General features: G+C 45.9%; 1 protein-coding gene across 1 annotated transcript in view; it reads right to left on the bottom strand.

Annotated features, from left to right (window-relative positions):
• ANKRD55 (ankyrin repeat domain 55) overlaps positions 1-18,601 on the bottom strand; it is a 1,082,889-nt gene extending 1,064,288 nt beyond the window's left edge. The window contains exon 1 of the mRNA XM_086960649.1: positions 18,423-18,601. Coding sequence (XP_086816775.1) covers positions 18,423-18,462 — 40 coding nt within the window. The 5' untranslated portion in view covers positions 18,463-18,601. The remainder of the gene's footprint in view (positions 1-18,422) is intronic.
• Positions 18,602-19,722: the final 1,121 nt, after the last annotated feature.

The raw sequence follows: 19,722 nt of genomic DNA on the forward strand, positions 1-19,722 counted from the left end.
GGCACCATCATTTCTAGTGCGGGACGCTGCAGGGGGCCCCTCCGAGATCTCAGACATTACGCAAGATTCCAGTTCCCTGGGAGGCACTTGGTCACAAGACTGCCTGATTCCCTTGCTTGCAATTCTCCATGGGCTGGAAGCGCATCACGGGGCCCTTCACTAGAGTGACTCATTCGTACGCCAGTAGCCACATGGTGTGGCAGGTAGCAGGGGCCATTAGATAAGGGGGTGCCCACCTTAGGAGCTGAGGCTGATGTAACTTCATACTGCGAACCCGCATGCACTACGGTGCTCGTGGGATTGGAAACCCTGTTCCTTGCTGCATAGCGCATAGTTGACTAGTCACATCACCAACCTCATCCCAGGGGTCATCTGCGTAGGCACACGACAAACTGCAGAGACAGCATATAGGGTCTGGGGGGAGCCCACTGCACTGAACTCTCGCCACTACTGCATTAATCCTCACTTTAAGCCCCAGCGACGATCTACTATGCCACATACACGGCAGGACATTGCATGTTCCCACGACGAGCGAATGCGTGTAACGAACTGTTCATTATAATGAAGGTGTCTGCACTGACTTGCGTTCAAACTTCAACTGTATCTTATTGTGGGGGGGCAACGCTGACCGCTAGCTGCATCCATGAAATTCAACTTCCCCCACCACTGAGGTGCTGATCTCCATTTGAAAGAGTTAATCTCGAAGTGATCGGCTGAACTAATTGGGCTGCCCCCCATCACTCGCATCAGCTGACAAGCCTAGGTGGCACCTTCCCTGGCCCGAATCGATAGGTGCTTGCTACTGGCCCCTGCATACCGTATACCAGCGAACTTTAAACAGCATATTCAGACGCACGGCCTATGTCATATTGCGGTTCCAAAATGGGGAAGCCGGAGGGACGACAACCTAAACTCATGTTTGAGGCAAAGAAGACGGTTACCCCCTCAAGTACTGAGAAGCAAACACAAAATATGGAAGAATCATCTCAGGCACACTCCTCCACCTCTGATGATGAGGTAAAAACGCGTCTGGCAATGCAGCAAAGTCTCACCTCCTTATCAGGCAAAATGGAAACGATGAACAGTCGCTTAGATTTCCTGGTGCTGAAAGTAGACAAGCATGATAAACAGATCAAGGAAGCAGAACGGAGGATATCGAATTTTAGAAGATGCTACGGCTCAAATGCAAAAGTAAATTACACAAATGGACAAAACCATGAAATTAATAGCCTCCAGGAATGAGGTTCTCAAAGCCAGGAGCCGCAGAAACAACATCCGCATCCTAGGCATTTCGTAAACCACGAACATTGGTGGCATGGACCAGCCATCTTCTCCCCACATTTGACTGTAGAAAGAGTTCATCGGTCTCTTGGGCCTCGCCCCCCTCTGGTTAGCGCTCCGCGACCTATTGTTGCCTGGATCCTTAATTATTGAGATCGGGACACAGCACTCCGCTTGGTACGTGAGAAAAAGCCGTTGACATACGACGGAATGAACTTCACCATATATCCAGACTTCACCATTGCGGTGCAGGACGCTCGTCGCAAGTTCATCCCCATAAAACAACAACTCCCAAAGGCTCAAATTAACTTTGCACTCCTGTATCCAGCGTGCCTTAGGGTTACACACCAAGGTAAACAGAACATATTTACAACTCCGCATCAAGTAGAAGAGTTTCTCAAAAGTATAAACCGACGCTCCCCTCAACGGAATTCTGATGATCTTTCCTCCTTGTCCCATTCTCCAGTGCCGGCAGACGACTCGTAAAACTGGGGGGATAACGCTGTTACTACTCAGCGCTTCTGGCCTCAAGACAGTGGAACTATGGCGGCGCTGACCCCTCGTTGCTCCATCCGCACTACGGGAGGAGGATTCTTCGCAACTACAAGAAAATGTACTTATAGACAACTAAGGTTTTTCAGATAAGTTTGTTGTTAACTGCTACACTGAATAATGATAGACAGAAAAATTTTACTTTTATGACAGTGGCATACAGTGCACAGGAGGCAAGCTTATTGCATATTCCAGTGCCCATGGTTGAATTGACGACTCAGCGGAGTCTACAGATCATTATGTGGAATGTACAGGGGCTTGGGGACCCGCGAAAGCTTTGTCAGCTGCTGGCACCATATACATATTGCGCTAATACAGGAAACGCATGTTCATCCACAGTGCCCTACCCCCTTCGCCACGAAATGGGCAGATCATCTATCATTCTCCTCGTATTCCTCATATGCTAGAGGCCTGGCACTCCTTTTTAATAAAACAGACGCCATTCGCTCTAGTGGTAACGATATTGGATCACAACGGGAGATACACCATTCTGTGGGGGGGGGGGGGTTGGGCACGGACTCTGTCACTCTGGTGAGCTGTTACGGCCCAAATGTAAACGTTCCTGAATTCTTCACAGTACTATGGGGGAAAATACTCGACATAGGATCTACACATATCATATGGGTTGGGGATTTCAATGTCGCTCTCAACCCAACTGAAGACAGATCAAACCCCACACCACATCATTACAATAGGTACTACCATGTTCTGCAGGGCATTAGATCAGAGATAGGACTGTTAGACACCTGGCGACACTCTGATCCAAATGAGCGGGAGGGCACACATTTCACAGCGCAAGCTGCATCTTGGACGCGGTTGGATTATTGCTTATTATCTAGAGGTTTAGGCCCCCTAATAAAAGATGTTACAGATCTGGCCAGAACATATTCGGACCATTCCCCGGTCAATCTTACAATTGCCCCTGCTGGGTATAGAAAACGATGTCGTACTTGGAGACTTCAGCCTTTAATGATACTGAACGCGGTGTTCCACAGCAAACTGGAGGATGAAATCCAAGATTTCTTCCAAAGGAATAATGACTCCGTAGAAGACGTGGAAACAATCTGGGAAGCCTTTAAGGTGACCATACAAGGGTTTTGTATCTCCAAAGGGGCGGATGTGTTACGGGACATACAGAACACGATAAGAAAACTAGAAACAGAGCTCAAGGGCCTAGAGACGCAACTGGGGTTAGATGGGGACAAGGGTATTCAACATGCCTTTCGGGGGAAACTCTCTGAATATACTGAGGCCACTGACAGGGAAACGAAATTCCAGGGGAAATATTGGATGGCCGGAGATATGGCGAGGGAGAGCGGCCAGGAAAGGCGCTAACCGAAACCATAAGTCGTCCACGCTTCTCCAACTGTGTCTTAGAAATCATAGGACAAGGAGTGTTTCCAGTGGCTGGCTAACAGCCCAGAAAGTTCCACGCTGAGGTTCTATTTTTAGCGTTTCTGAAAGCAATGGAAGACTGCACGAGGCCTTCATGTCGACTTCTGAGGCCTCATAAATTATGGCCTTATCTCCAAGAAGTGCATTCCTGAACAGCCTTGCTAAACAGGGCCTCAAAGGGGGTTTTTAGTTTCTCAATAAGAGCATAAATAAATTAAAGAACTTCATTACGTTTTTTCAATCCTCACCTTACCAAAGGCTAAAATTATGGTAAAGGGTTTTTCTCTGCAAATCCCAACACCATGCCATATCACATATAGCAACCATATGGCAACATTTAGCAGCCCTGTCTGTTCCCATATTGTGCAAGACAAAAAAAAATTGTTGCATTAGTCTTAGAAAAACAAAACATAAGATGAAGCTATTTCTTAGAATTTTGTGGGCTACATGCCTAGGTAAAAACGATCAGCAAATTAAGATTTATTATTCATAGGATGAATAGTGGCGCAAGGGAAACACAGTGTCTGTGAAACAGTTTTACTTCTAGAAAGTCAAAATAAAGGTGGCTTAACATGCTTACATGTTTTAGTCATTACAAAGTTGACAAGATGGTCACAGTTAAGTACTACTAGGTTTACATTTTCTATTTTGCTTTTTTGTTAAATGTGTATTATGTTGTACCTGATTAAAAGTTACAGTTGATATTTTTTGTGTGTTATGTGAAGTGTCTCTGTTTTGTGTGTTGTATATTTTTGCTTCTGCCTATAGATCATTCATGGATTGTTCTGGATGGTTCTAGGGCTGTTAAAACTACAGTTGGACACGTGAGTCGGTTTGACAAAGAGGTCATAGTTGTAAAGGGATAATGGTGAAATGAGCTCCCTGAATGGCTATAGGCAGGATATCAGGGTGAGAGAAGACTAGAATGAACTGAGAATGTTAGAGTCGGTGCAGGGAAGTAGTGGAAACTCAGGGGTTGACAGCAAACGCAACAGCGATGGTCGATACGACGAGGTGGTGGAACAAGTGTTCCATATGTACCTGTGGGACCTAATCAATGTGCGAATTGCAAAAAGGAGGGTGCTGTCAGTGGTGTGTTGAAACAGATGTGTTTTTGCATACCTTCTTAGAAAATAAATGTTTGTGTGTTTTTCATTTTTGTGCATTTTGTCTTTTTATTAATTGTTCCTGCTGTTCCTGTGTGTCAGAAGCGACACAGTAAGTTGTATTGACAGCCGGTCACCACTTTGGTGACCTGCTGTCAGAGGGGGGTGAGGAAAGTAAGGAAATTGAATATTAATTTTAAGCCTGACAAATTAAGCAGGCCAGAATATTGGTTTTTGGACTGCATTTTGGGCTGCAGGTTCACTGTGCATAAAGTGCATGACATAGTGTTGTGTGTCACCGCTCATTTACATATGCTGTTGTAATTTGTCTATGCTTTCTGTGCTTGGTATACAGCAAGTATACCTAACGGCTCGGCATGTGTGTTTTTATTTTATGCATGTTTTTGTTTTTATGCTTTTACTTTTAATACTATTACAAGCTCCCCTGTGTTGTGAGGGGATGGTCATGATGATGCCCATCGCTACGCAACAGTTAGTTGGACTTGTCAAGGTTACTAAATTTCACAGATATATTTCATGCTGTGAACATGACAGACAACACTTCAACAGTGCATGTCTATGTGGCTATAATGGTATTGAAGAGAAAAAAAAAAAGAGTTATACAGGATTAAAAGTTTGTCACCTGCAGTTAGTCACGTTACTGCCCCTTCCTTTAAGGAACGAGCAGCCTAGATTGATTTTCCTTGATTGGACCCTAAGGATGAACTATAAATCTGTGGCTCTTGCTAAAGGTGACCTAACTTTTCTCATGATATTGCACTAGTTAATCCTGTTCTGCTTCCTAGGCAGTGAATGGTTTTGTTCCTCAAAGGGAACCAAGTTTCAATTTACCCGGGGAAGGAACTGGAACATTAGCTGAGATTACAGTATATGGTGTAGCAGCCGGCGGTAGAGTTCAAATCGGTGTACTACTTCGACTTTTGTTTATTGCCCATACTCTTGGTGTTGTGTCACATGCCTGACTATCACCCAAGTAATTTCTTGTTCTTCCTATAGCTTTTTCTATTGTCGCCTCTCCCCTAATCGATGCCGCATTGTGCCTAGTTATTGGGGATTTTAGCTGTGTCCTAGTCCCATTTCCCTTTCCTGTATTCCTTTCACCAGTCAGCCATTTTATTATTGTTGGTGTATTGTTCAGGTTCACACTCCCAGACTGCAGTGATGTACTAGGGAACCCCATATTATGTATAATTCCCTTTTGTATGACCAGACTGGTTTTCAAGAATTTTCTTCATGCCCACTTCGATGTTTTCCAGTCTGACTGTCAGGATAGTACTGGACTAGTTAACTGACTCAATAAGATCTTTTACTATAGTAGACACATTTTCCACCTCAATAGGGGATACTTTTACGTTCATTTTTTGAACATGACGTATTTTCAATGCCTATTTTAGTTTGGTTTTTACCCTTTTGTCCCTGCTGTTTCGATTTTCGGTGGGATCAGATGTGTTCTAATCGTGGAAATACCAGGACACTCTAGTCCTTGTCTTTCGTTTCCACATTTTGATCATTAGTCTGTGTATTGCATAGTGCACCCGATGCACCATTATTAAAGGGATGTATCTGCATGCCCCTTATAATTTGTATCATGCGTTTCCCCTTTTGAGGTGTTCTAGATAAGGAATGTAGGAACACACAGATGTAGTAATTCAAAAGATGTTTACCCCATTAGACAATGCCATTATGTGTGAGGACATACATTCAGATAGAATTCCCATGTAGCTATCTACCCTTAGATTGCAGAGGATAATGCTCTCACATTGAAGTTAGTGAGGATAATGAAGAGTACCAAATTGAAGAGACTAGAAGCACTGACTTTGCCTTTGTATCCTATGAGAGTGACAGTGCTTTCTAGACCAGAGTGTCCCATGGCGTCGGGCCACTCCCTTGAAGTTTGCAGGCCACCTGCTTGCAGTCCCATTGTTAAATACAATGAATTGTTTTTGCGCTAATTTGAAGAAAACTAGCAACTGTGTCACATTCCCTACATCACTAGGTTCTGCGGGATCTTCCAGAGTAAAAGGAAGAGTCATAATAACCTGCAGAACGATGATAAAGATGAGTCCTAACTCCCATCAGTGACAGCTACAGATGAGGGGCGGACGTCTTGGACCTACAGTCCCAGCACCCAGAAAGTAGCAAGGTTGGACAGCGATCACTAGCGCATCATCAATGGCAGCTCTAAAGCATTGTGCTTGCTCCATCAGACGGCGTTGGACATCAGAGAAGGAGGAGGAGCTGGTTCCCTGTTTGCCACAGAACAAGAGTTTCAGTGCAAAATGAGTAAAAGAGAAGTATCCCTGTTGTTGACGGCAGGGCTGGTTTGAGGCTTCAGTTTCCTATCTGTCATGTGCTAGTAACCTCTGACAGAACGCGTCCCTTGAGCCCCTTGGCCTAAGTTTTGGCCACCCCCTTCCTTTTCTTTGCTCCAACAGAAGGGCAGTGCACCGGAGGATCCAAGATTGACAAAAGGCACTACATTTGTGGTACCCATGTTGAAAGGAAAATTAGAATAAAAGAGCAGCCCGAGCGCCCTCTGACACTGAATAACGAGTGTTGAAGCCTGAGAGTGTTGCTGAACCTGAAACTCTGTTGCTCTTTCCTGATTAAACAGTACTTGGGTCTGCACGATATGATCAGCGCCCACGACCAACGAAGAGCATGATATCTGTAGTGCCTGCCGCAGAGGAGAGACACTGGTGCCCTGTTTTGAGACATTGAGACTTTCGCGTGAGCTGTGAGTGTTTGCCAGGAGTGCACTCGAACAGATACGAAGAAGCACTATTTTCATGGAAAGGCCTGGATCGAGAGGCCCAATGCAGAAGAAGACAATGGATGGACGATAGAAGCCTACCAAAGAGGCTTAGAACGGACTTTGGGCATAGTTGCACAAGCGATTCCAGTGCAATTGTATAAAGTGAATGTTAGATAAGTTCCCATTTGACTGAATTGCCATGGAAGAGGAAGTGGCTCCGCCTCTAGCATCCAAAAACTGGTCCACCAGAAGTGAATTTGTGTGACTGTTCTTACTGTTCTGCTGGCATTGTTTTAGAGTAGTGTTCTGTTTAGTAGAGCAGCATCAAGTCCGTACTCTGATAAAGAGTATCCCCATTTCACCTGAGAGCATTGATAAGGAACGCCACCTCGCCAGAGTCATGGAAGCCACAAGATACAGGCTCATGGTCTCTTGGTTCTTGGATATGGCAGCTCCTACTGACATGGGGAAGGAAGGTCCTAATGATTATCCTAGTACCTCTTGCACTGATCTTCTACTGTCTTTGCCTTCAATGTAGCACCTCACTCTGCGGCCTATGTGTAAATGCTATCAAACCAGTCCCCATGAATGCACATGTCAACAAGCATTAGAAATGCAATAGGTCTCGCATTAGAAAAGTTGGAGCTATTGGTCTTGTAAATGACAATATATTTTATTTATGTGTTGGTTTTTAAAATAGCTAAATTGATAGCTTTGTCATTTACAATGCCAATAGTTATAACTTTGGCGAATGTGACACCTATAGCATTTGTAATGCAACATGTATTGTATTTACGTGACTTAGATGGCAGCTCTGGTCGTTATGCCACATCTCTAGGGAGATGTACGAAGTACTGAGGAAGACAAGATAAACTGCACTTCAATAATGATGTCGAAATTAAGTTAGTACCTCTTTGATCGTTTTACTGCAAAATTGTGAAAATTATGAGACTCTAGTTCAGAACAGGTCGAATTTAGCTGTAGGACAAGGCAATCCAAGAAGTGCCAGTTGTTGTGGTGGCGAGTGATGCTGTGGCATTCAGTGATGCTGTGGTAGCGCATAGTGATGTTTTTGGTGTGTGTGTGTGGGGGTATGGGGGTGGGGGTGTTGGGGTGGGAGTGGGGGTGGGGTGTGTGTGTGGGGGTCGAGTGGGTATGTGGGGGGTGAGTGGGGTTGTGTGTGTGGGGGGTAGTGTGTGTGTGTGTGGGGTTGTGTGTGTGTGTGGGATTATGTGTGTGGGCAAAATGTATTCCTGATGGTTTAATTATATGGGCAGCAACCGACTAGCATGTGGGTAGAAGCATCGCGCAGGGAGAGAGAGGGGAGGTGGTGGCGGCTGGGGAGGGGGAGGAGAAATGCGAGTAAGGCTGTGTGCGGGGTGAGAGAGGGGAGGTGCTGGCGGCTGGGGAGGGGGAACAGATGGCGATGGCAGGAGATTACACAGACGGCGGCCTAAAGCTTAGCCTTGGCCTGCACAGTATTACTCTCCTGCACAGCTTCCAGACCTTGTCCTCAACTGAGTGGCAGCTTCTATACACATTTATCACTCTTGCAATGAAAACTATGCTCCGGCGAAAACCAGATGCAAGATCCACGCATGACACCCTACCTGAGGGAATGGACCCAGAAAGGACAACCCCTCAAAAAAACCTGAAGACCAGACCAACCATCAGACCCCACTCATCTGCGAAAGCCCAACAAAGAGGCAGTCCAGCACCTCAGGCAGAGAAACAAAGTGGAACCACATGGGACCGATCACCTCAAGCTCGAAACGTGTGTCAATGCAGTTATGAAGACGATCGGGCATACACCTTCCAGATGCCAGCACAGAAGAGGAGAGCACATACAACTGCTCACGCCGTAACCAGCAGTACTACGGGAGTGTCTCCTTTTCTCCTATTAAGAAAACTCTCTCCTGAGGCGGAGGCCGGGAGATTTTACGCTCTTTTAAAATTGTTCTTCACTGTGATACTGTGTTTTTTACAACTTGTACTACTTGCCGCTACGTGCACTCTACCGCCCAGCTGACTGATAGCTGACGCGGAGCAGGGTTGCCATAGCAACGCCGCTCTTGGACAAAAGCCAAGCCCACTTGCGCTGGCCACGCCCCTAGCCACTCAGCTTAAAAGCGCGCGCTGAATGTTATCGCGTGTTGCACAAACTCTCTCCTGAGGCGGAAGTCGGGAGATTTTACGCTCTTTTAAAATTGTTCTTCACTGTGATACTGTGTTTTTTACAACTTGTACTACTTGCCGCTACGTGCACTCTACCGCCCAGCTGACTGATAGCTGACGCGGAGCAGGGTTGCCATAGCAACGCCGCTCTTGGACAAAAGCCAAGCCCACTTGCGCTGGCCACGCCCCTAGCCACTCAGCTAAAAAGCGCGCGCTGAATGTTATCGCATGTTGCACAAACTCTCTCCTGAGGCGGAAGCCGGGAGATTTTACGCTCTTTTAAAATTGTTCTTCACTGTGATACTGTGTTTTTTACAACTTGTACTACTTGCCGCTACGTGCACTCTACCGCCCAGCTGACTGATAGCTGACGCGGAGCAGGGTTGCCATAGCAACGCCGCTCTTGGACAAAAGCCAAGCCCACTTGCGCTGGCCACGCCCCTAGCCACTCAGCTTAAAAGCGCGCGCTGAATGTTATCGCGTGTTGCACAAACTCTCTCCTGAGGGGGAAGCCGGGAGATTTTACGCTCTTTTAAAATTGTTCTTCACTGTGATACTGTGTTTTTTACAACTTGTACTACTTGCCGCTACGTGCACTCTACCACCCAGCTGACTGATAGCTGACGCGGAGCAGGGTTGCCATAGCAACGCCGCTCTTGGACAAAAGCCAAGCCCACTTGCGCTGGCCATGCCCCTAGCCACTCAGCTTAAAAGCGCGCGCTGAATGTTATCGCGTGTTGCACAAACTCTCTCCTGAGGCGGAAGCCGGGAGATTTTACGCTCTTTTAAAATTGTTCTTCACTGTGATACTGTGTTTTATACAACTTGTACTACTTGCCGCTACGTGCACTCTACCGCCCAGCTGACTGATAGCTGACGCGGAGCAGGGTTGCCATAGCAACGCCGCTCTTCGACAAAAGCCAAGCCCACTTGCGCTGGCCACGCCCCAAATCTCCCCTATGTACAATGCACCGGATCCGGAAGCGCAGCGGACGAGCGCAGCGGGCGCGACGAATGCGCGCCGAAGGCGCGCATAAGGCAAGCTCGTCTGCGCTCGTCCGCGCCGAGACCGGGCAAAGGGCCACCCCCCCTGATCCATCATCCCCCCCATCCCGCTACCAGCTCCGTACCAATAACTTACACCTCGGACCAACTCCTCAGCATCAAGCAAACAATCAGGTACCCTCACTCCTTACCAAACTTTAACTATAACGATCCTAGGATCGGACCACTCAAGTGCCCCACTTGTACCGAGACTCCATCTACTTCTCCCCCTATACCTCCCCCACTAGTGACAGCAGCTCTTATAAATGTAAGATCCCTGCCGAAACACAAATCTGAAATCGCCGAGTTCATAGACTCGCAACAGATAGATATTGTATTTATCACCGAGACATGGGGAGACGAGGCTTCTGGCCCGGACTTCAGAGACGCCACACCTAACAACTACTGTGTGTGTAAATTAGACAGACCTATAAGGAAGGGTGGAGGAGTCGCGATCATTTACAAAAACCACCTTAAAATATCCACAGCAGACACAACCTATCCTGAATGTGAGGCCCTCCTCTTCTCGATAGGCCTATCCAGTAAAGCAACATTTAAAGGTATGCTGATTTACCGCCCCCCAGGATCCAGAGCCAAATTCCTAGCACGCTTGGATCACATAATCGAGACATCAATTGGATCACCACAGTTCACCATCTTAGGTGATTTTAACTTTCACCTCGAAGTTTTAGAAGACCCTGACACCATAACGCTACTTGGAGATTTAGAGACAGCCGGTCTTACACAAATTGTTAAAAAAAACCACGCACAAAGCAGGACATACGTTGGATGGACTATTCACCAACAACCCTGAAATCTCAATCACCGAGGTCATTCCTTTAATCTGGACTGATCATTCTGCAATATGTTTCTCTATTCCTACTAAACCCACGTCCCCTCGCTTGTCTCTTCCCCATTCCACTAAATTCAGAGACTGGAAAAACTTAAATCTCGAACGTCTCACTCAGATGATACAGGAAAGCCCATTACCTAACGAGCACGACCCCATAGCAGCCTCAGATACTTATACGGAGAATCTGATCGAAGCCTGCAACAAATTAGCACCATCCAAAATTTCCCATCGGAGTAGAAAACTCCCTTCAGCCCCCTGGTTTTCTGAGCCGCTTAGACTTCAGCGCCAGCACTGCAGAAACCTTGAACGGCAGTGGCGCCGTAACTTTAACACACCTGACAAGATTATTTATAAAAGCGCTCTCTCTAACTATAAAAAACTCATAAAAACAGAAAAAACCACGTACTACACAAACCAAATTATTCAGGCTAAAAACTCTTCAGGGAAATTATTTCAAGTAGTAACATACCTGTCTAACCCACCTGCTCCCCAGTCAGAAGGATCTCAAGCCCTTTCTGATGCATTAGCTAATTTTTTCGAGGACAAGGTCAGAGCCATTTTCAACACGTTCACACCTGAGGTAGCGCTCACGCCCTCTCACTCTATCGCTGATACTGGCCCCATATTTGCAGCTTTCGAACCTACCTCCTGTGAATTCATTCAACCCTTGATCGCTCGAACCAAATCCGGCTCACCTCTAGACCCTTGCCCTCCAAGCATCCTCAACCTCATTCCGGAAGTTATTGCCCCACCTCTAACCACCATCTGTAATGCAATGTTTGCATCTGGTGTCTACCCCCCGGTATGGAAAAAAGCAATAATCAAACCGCTACTTAAAAAACCTAGTCTAGACCCTCTCCTTCCTGCTAGCTACAGGCCCATTGCCTGCCTCCCATTTCCCGCAAAGATCTTTGAAAAGATCATGAATACCCAGCTGTCAAACTACATTCACCACAACAATCTACTGGACGACACCCAATTTGGGTTTCGACAGGGCCACGGAACAGAGACGGCACTGCTAAAAGCAGCAAATGAGATTAGGTCCACGATGGATAACGGAGGAGCCGCAGTCCTGATACTCCTGGATCTATCTGCGGCCTTCGAAACGGTCGACCACGCCACCTTGATCGACCGTGTCGAGGCCATAGGAATTACAGACAAAGCAAAAAACCTCCTGGCCTAATTCCTGTCAAACCGTCCGCAAACTGTGAAACTAGGCAATTTCACATCCCAGACCTTCTCTTTGCCATGTGGAGTACCGCAGGGATCCTCGCTAAGTCCGACACTATTCAACATCTATGTGTCGGACCTGGCGAGGGTCATAAAATCCTGCGGAATCTCCCTCACTACCTATGCTGAAGACACCCAACTGGTGCTGTCGATATACAATGATGGAATCTCGGTGGCAGCCAATTTCCAAACGGGAATGAAGGCAATAAGCTCCTGGATGTCATCCAACTGTCTTAAACTCAATTCTGATAAGACAGAAGTGATGACATTCGGGAGGCTTCAACCCACCTGGTCCCCACAATGGTGGCCCCACCAGATGGGACAACCCCCAGAACCTGTGACGAAGGTACGCAACTTGGGTGTTATCTTCGATAACAAGCTGTCATTCCAGCAACATGCCAATGCGGTGGTTTCCTCTTCCTTCCACGTACTAAAAAGGATAAAAAAATTAATCCCATACCTTCCGTCACATGCAGGCAAAACCCTGGTCAGTACATTAGTATTCTCCAAAACTGATTACTGCAACGCATTGTTACTCAATGCACAACAAAAGGTTCTTAATAAACTGCAAACTGTACAGAATGCAGCAGCCAGAACACTGCTATCCATCCCTAAATTTGCATCGGTCTCCCCCTACATCCGACAGCTACATTAGCTACCGGTGAGGAGCCGTATCAAATTTAAAGCTTTATGCATAACATATAAGGCTATTCACGATCAAGGACCTCTATTCCTAAGAAGAGCCTTCCGACCGCTTGAACACACAAGAACCCTGCGGTCATCCTCAGCGCACTTACTCATGGTACCCCGTACAAGAAGGGCCAACTGGGGTGACAAACGCTTTTCCGTGGCCACAGCCATTCTGTGGAACGCACTTCCTCTATACATCAAGTGTGCTCCGACCCTTCTCAACTTTTGAAAAAAACTAAAGACATGGTTGTTCCCTGCCTAAACCTCCCTTCCTCCTGAGAGTTCTGCAACTACAGCGCCGAGACACCCCAGGGTATTTGCGCGCTCTAAAAATCGCCAAAAATAAATAAATAAATAAATAAAAAAGAATTCAGAGGTCAGAGGTGTTTCCTGATTGGTTAAAAGACATGTTGCCTAAAGATAAACCTTGGTATTGTACTATTGGCAAATTGGTTCTGCACCACAAAGGAGCCGGCTAATGAGAGGTCCAATGCAGCCTGGAGAAACGCGAGAGACGGCCCGGCGGCCGTCAAAGTGAAAGTAAACAAGTTAAAAAAAATAAAAGTATTTTAACTTGTTCTTAGCTTTGTGCACAGTGCACAGAATCACCTGAGCATCCAGACTCACCACAGAAGCAACCCAGCTCCCAGGATGCACTGCAGCTAGCTGACACAAAAGTAGGACAACAGCAAAGGTTTCAGACCGACAAGGAAGGCGGACTCTCTCAGCTTGTCGCCGTAAGTGAGCAACATCTCCTTCAAATGAAAAGCTTACGTCAGCGTTCGAATCAATAAATCAAACAAAGCAGGCAGGCATTTATTTTCAAAACGTTTTTTTATGCAACATAACTTTGCCTTTAAACACTAAATACATAATATTACTCTTATACTGTTACTAGATAATAAAAAAAAACGTTTGCATTTAGAACACCCCTCCCCCCAAAAAAGACGGACTTCTTTCAGAATGTATTAAAACAACCCAACTCAAAGATGGCTGTGTGTATTGTGACGCGTTCTACCAATCATCGGGAATCTGTCCCACCCAATCCCAAGCAAGGGGCAAAACAAATGTGCAATAGGTTTGATGTTTTTTATACTGCGGAACCACATGAACTCGACCACGCGGCACCCGTTATTATCGGCATGTATGCGCACACAATGAACGCCCATGTATACATACTCGTACCTGTGAGTGGAGAGCGAGGGGAGGCCATGCAGTTAAGGGTGATAAAACGCCGAAAAAATATTTTGAGTTGATGCAGGTTTGTTAAGTCAGTGATTTAATGGAACCTAATTGTGTTGAGGACAAACATTTGGAAGCAAGAAAAAAAAAAATCGGGGAAATTGATTTTTATTTTCTCTGTTGACTTGCATAGAAGTGGAGGCAGCCCCTGAGATGCTGTTTTAGGGAAAGCTGACACGGCGGGCAGGGGAGGGGGCGGAGCGGGGAGAGGTGCGACACGGCAGGCAGGGGAGGAGAGTAGGAGGAGGAGGGGGGAGGAGAGTAGGAGGAGGAGGGGGGAGGAGAGTAGGGGAGGCACGGCCTAGCGGCCGTGCAATCAAGAAGTGAGGGGGCGGAGCTGGGGGAGGCTGTGAGAGAGAGAGTAGGCAAGGCAGGCGGCTGGGGGCATGTGCATGCGCTTTTAAGCTCAATGCGCATGCGCATTGAGCTTAAATTTCTCGTGCACTGCAAGGAATCGCCACGATTCCTTGCAAGTTGGTTAAAGAGTGGATAAGCTCCCATAGTCTCGCAAGCTCGATGCGCATGCGCATCGACAGGCGAGACCTAAAAACGACAAGATAATGACTGAACGTGAGACACAGCTATTGATGAATATTGTAATTGACTGAAAATGGTTTCGCTAATGGCAAAAGGAGGGACTGTGGAAAAGTGGGTCTGCTATCTTGCCATTCACTCCACCATTTTGTGCTTCACTCTACCATGTTGTGCTTTATTTATCTTCATGACTGACTTTCTCTCTGTGTCATGAACACTTTGGAGCTCAACTTTTGACCTGTTACATTCCTGCACGGAAACTCTGTTCATGCTTTGGCCTGCCACTAACTGACCAGCCGATGCTCAACCAGTCGGACATGGAGTTTCCCAGATGTTTATCGTCCTCACCTGCACACTACGCCCTGCAGGCGTCCTTCAACAGGCCTAATCAGACTTATCTCTGTTTGCTGTAATCATACCTCTCACCTTTGCCCTGCAGTAGTCCAAAAGACAAATATTTATGGACTCAATTGTAATAAACATGCCTTTCGCCTACACCCTGCGGGGTCCTCAGTGCTACCTGTGCTTATCAGATTAACCTTTGTTTGACATGTAATGATGCTATGCCCTGCAGTGCCATCTAAATCAGATTAACCTCTGTGAACTATGTAATTATAATGTTTTGCCCATATCCTGCGAAAAAAAACCAAAGGCTACTCAACTGCTGACCCTCCAGATTTTGTTTAGGAATGCCATAAAAAGTTAACTGATACAACTCCCTTACATACCTGGGGCAGGATAAAGAGTTTATAATACGTGAAGTGAGACCATTCTAACAGAATGCCTCCTCAGACAGCTATGGGTGTCTGTTGTCGAGGCCTCTCCATCTCATGAGATTGTAATAAATATCCTTTCTCTCTGGCTCCAGCCTTGGTCTCAGTTTGTATTCCAGACCCCTGTGGACTATAGGGTGACCCTGACACCTTTGGTGGTCTGCCAAAAGACCCCCAAATCCACACAATGCGCGCTTTGAATATCGAATCAACCATATCGATGGATCAGAATATCGAAAATAAAATATTGACAGGTAAGTCTAGGTTCCCTATTCCTAACTCCACACATAAAATAAATAAATGTACCTACGCAGGACATATATCTTCAAGGTACACATATGTGGAGATAGGAACAGTAAATCTACACTTCCTGATATCACTTACCTTTCAATATTTTGTCCCTCAATATTCTGTCCTCAATGTTAGTACACCACAATATTGTTGGTGCAGATATTCAGTAGTACAATCCGGTCTCACAGTCTAATGACAGAGGATGAACCTCAGAATCATAACTGCTCCACTTTCAATTATCTCCTCGTTCAAATAATCCGACACTGGCAGGTATTCTTTCTCTGTGCTGACATCTAAACTCTGGAACAGACGCAAGGCATGAATAAGGATAATCAATGATCACATGGAGTTTCATAAAAAAGCAACAAAAAAACCCAGAGCTGGCTATTTCTAAAAACATGATATAGCAGACACAGCTAACATAAACAGAGCCAATGTGTATATGCAAACTTCAATCCAACATTTCACACACTTTTGCATTCAACTTGGTGCGAAAGTATTCCCATGGCAGCTGGAATGGAATCATATCTCCAAACTTCACGCACAATGCCAAGCATTACACATAGGCCTCATCCTAAACCAATATTTCACCAACCATGAGTAACAAGCTAACAAGGCACTTACTCCACACTCAACAAATCACTTTGGGACCTTGATAGAAGTGGTAAGCACTGTATTAATGCAAAACAAAAAAAACAATTCCAACAATCTCAAATTGAAATTCTATCAACATGTAATGCATCTTGGGGCTTTTGTGATCTTATAAAATATGTTTTCACTTAAAATACAAAACACTGCAAACAGAAATAGTACATTATTTTCTACAGAATAATTATGTGTTGGACATTTTAGCATGTGCTAGAAACTGGACAAATGTCTCTTTTTAGATTGTGAATTGCTTTTTGGTTGTGGTTCCTAAACGATACCAAGAAAAAACGTTTTGTGGATTTTCACTGTAGTAAAATTCACTATACAATGAACAAACATTGTTGAAGTCATTCATTTAATTGGTAGAAGCTTCCAACGCGCAACTGCAAAAAAACAGATGTACATGCTGAGTTTAAGACACATAGAAGATAAACTGCACTTGGATGCTAATTTACGTTCTCTATCATCGACAGCATTTTCACAATTATTGTGCACTTGCATTGAACAAGCAAGAGAAACGTGAGTTTAGTTGGCTTTGTCGCTAAAGTTCACTATTTAGAGAATTATAAAATGTAAATTTTAACACATACAAACCCGAAAAACACGCCATACTATTGATAAGGCTTTAATTAAGAAGTAAATAAAACACTGCCAAATATGATGTTAATTTGAAAAATATGAGGCATATTCTTCAAGGGAGTGCATGTTTTTGTGCCTTCATTCCTAACTCGGAAGATTGCAAATTGTGTATTTTATTTTCATAATGCCAAACCATGACGTCTTCCGGAATTGTGGAAGGAACCTGAACATCAAGGACTTTTTCGAAAATCCATATCGCGATATTCGTGAAAATACTGGCCTTTAATTCCACAAATGAGAACTAGTTTGTTTGATCGGATGAGCGAATTTGCATCGTTTACTGCAACCTGTGAAAAGCCCATTTTCAAAGCGTTCAAACAGTACATCACTGGTCAAACAGTATATCATTTCTGCTATTTAGCACTTATAGTGTGCCCCATTAACGATGGAAAATAATAGCAACAAAAAATGAAAGGGAATGTAGGCCGCATTTTAAATACCGCTCATGATATCGGTAATATTAACTGACATACTCTCAGGGAAAAAAAACTCTGCTTTTGAAGTGGCTCCGCGCTTCAGTCGGGACACCGGTATCAAAGAAAGCCTATCGGTCAGAAGTGGTAGAAACAGCGTCAGGCTGGGACCAGAGAAGAAAGACTGAGGTAGAGCGGTCGTCCATGTAGTACCATTCACGAGAACTCCGCCAGCCTTTTAACGTATTACAAGAAGCTCAGAAGTTTAGGTATCAAAACAGGGGACAACCACGCAGACAGAATATACATACGGTCAACAAGAACGTTTTTTAAAACATCGCAGTAAAATGACAGCTGAGAGCCCGCTCATCGCCATAGCAACCATCCCCAGTAAGCGCTGTCCTCAACTGAAGCGGAGTTCGTAGTAGACTGGCGGGCGCGCGGTGCACTGGCGCCGTGCGGGCAGTGCGCGTGCGACGCAGCGTCGCAAAGAAGTCAATTAGCCCGAGAGAGCTTTATACCTCTGCTTTAATTACTTGCCAAATGCAAGGATGACATGTTCCACACTTCCAAGCAAACGACACGGCCTCCCCTCCAGCAATAACTGCGTTCATGCATACAGACGCATTCCAGTGTGTACACGCCACCGAGGCGGCTGGCGGATGCACGTGTACACGTATTACACTAAGATAGGATGCTTTTTGCACACGTTGCGTCTGTTTGGATGCTATTGGGATGCGGGCAAGTAGGACACCTTGAAATTCACAGAAATGGACTTACCTTTATGGCGGTCAAACACCGACGCGGTGCTAAAATCCATGGCTGCCTATATCATTATTTACAATGAATACAGGCACCGCTCCTGGGCTTCCGGACAGGAGTCCACGATGATACAAACGAAGGAACACGCACTGGCAGCAGCCGCCACGTCCCCTCGCAGGAAAATGCAAAGTCCCTCTGCAGACGAGGCTGGCTGTTGTCAGGGCACGGTCTGCCTCCCACAGAAGGTGAAACCGGTACACACCCCCGGCAGGAGGACCGCTCTGTGGACAGGCGCACTGCGAACAGGGCAGCTGAGAAGCGGCGTGATTGTCATTTCCAGAAGACCCTGAGAGGAGAGATTCGCTGGGGAGGGGCAGCTGCCTTCCTGCCGCCGGGTCCCGGGGAGACACTGCAGAGCTGCGTATCGGCGGCTCGCGGAGGGACGCTCGGAGGGTGAGCGAGGATGCAGGCGGCAGCCGGCTGAGCGCGTGTGCACAGCTGCCGCCTATGCAGCCTGGGTGCTGATGTGCGTCTCAGAGCCCTGCTGCCCCAGCGAGCTCGCACACTGCCGCGCTAGCAACCCAGGCTGCTGCCTTAATTAAGTTTTAGATAAATATTGTAGAACAGTTAGAACACTTTGACGCCCTATTTGCTAATTAAATGACGCCCACCGTTATGAGGCACACAGAACATTGCTACGTCGATGAGCACAAATATTACATTACAGTCAGTACAATTGAGCCCTCTTTTTTGATGATTCTCCTGAAACAGGAAAACACACAAGCATACATACAGAAAAAAAAATTGCTAACATAAAATAAAAGTGTGCTATTATATTGCAAAACGAATAGCTTTCAATGAAAACTGGTCGTGGCCTAGTAATGCTAACCGAACCACATCTAAATTAGGCATACTTTTCTAACGTACAAACTCAGGACATCTAGTAAAGTTTGTACCCCAACTTTAAATGGAAATTAGACCCATTCCTATTCAAGAGGATGGTAGGCAAGATTGTGACCTCTAGTACTATAATGCCCCGGTTACTTACCGGTAATCTTCATTACTCCGAGTCCATGTCTTCCTCGCCACAGTAATTACCCATGAGCCTCCGGCTCCACACAGAACTCCAAGTATAAAAAAACGCTCTAGTCTCCCTCTCCTTCTTCCAAGATGGCCCCCAGTGGCTCCAGCCAATCCTATAAAGGGATACAGACACAGCCAATCGACCTGAAAAACCAAGCCGCAGACGTGAAGCCACCACCAGGGCCGGGAGGGAAGGGAAACTATACTGTGGCGAGGAAGACATGGATTCGGAGTA

Source organism: Lissotriton vulgaris, chromosome 3_1 (genome assembly GCF_964263255.1).
Source record: "Lissotriton vulgaris chromosome 3_1, aLisVul1.2, whole genome shotgun sequence".
Classification (NCBI taxonomy): Eukaryota; Metazoa; Chordata; class Amphibia; order Caudata; family Salamandridae; genus Lissotriton; species Lissotriton vulgaris.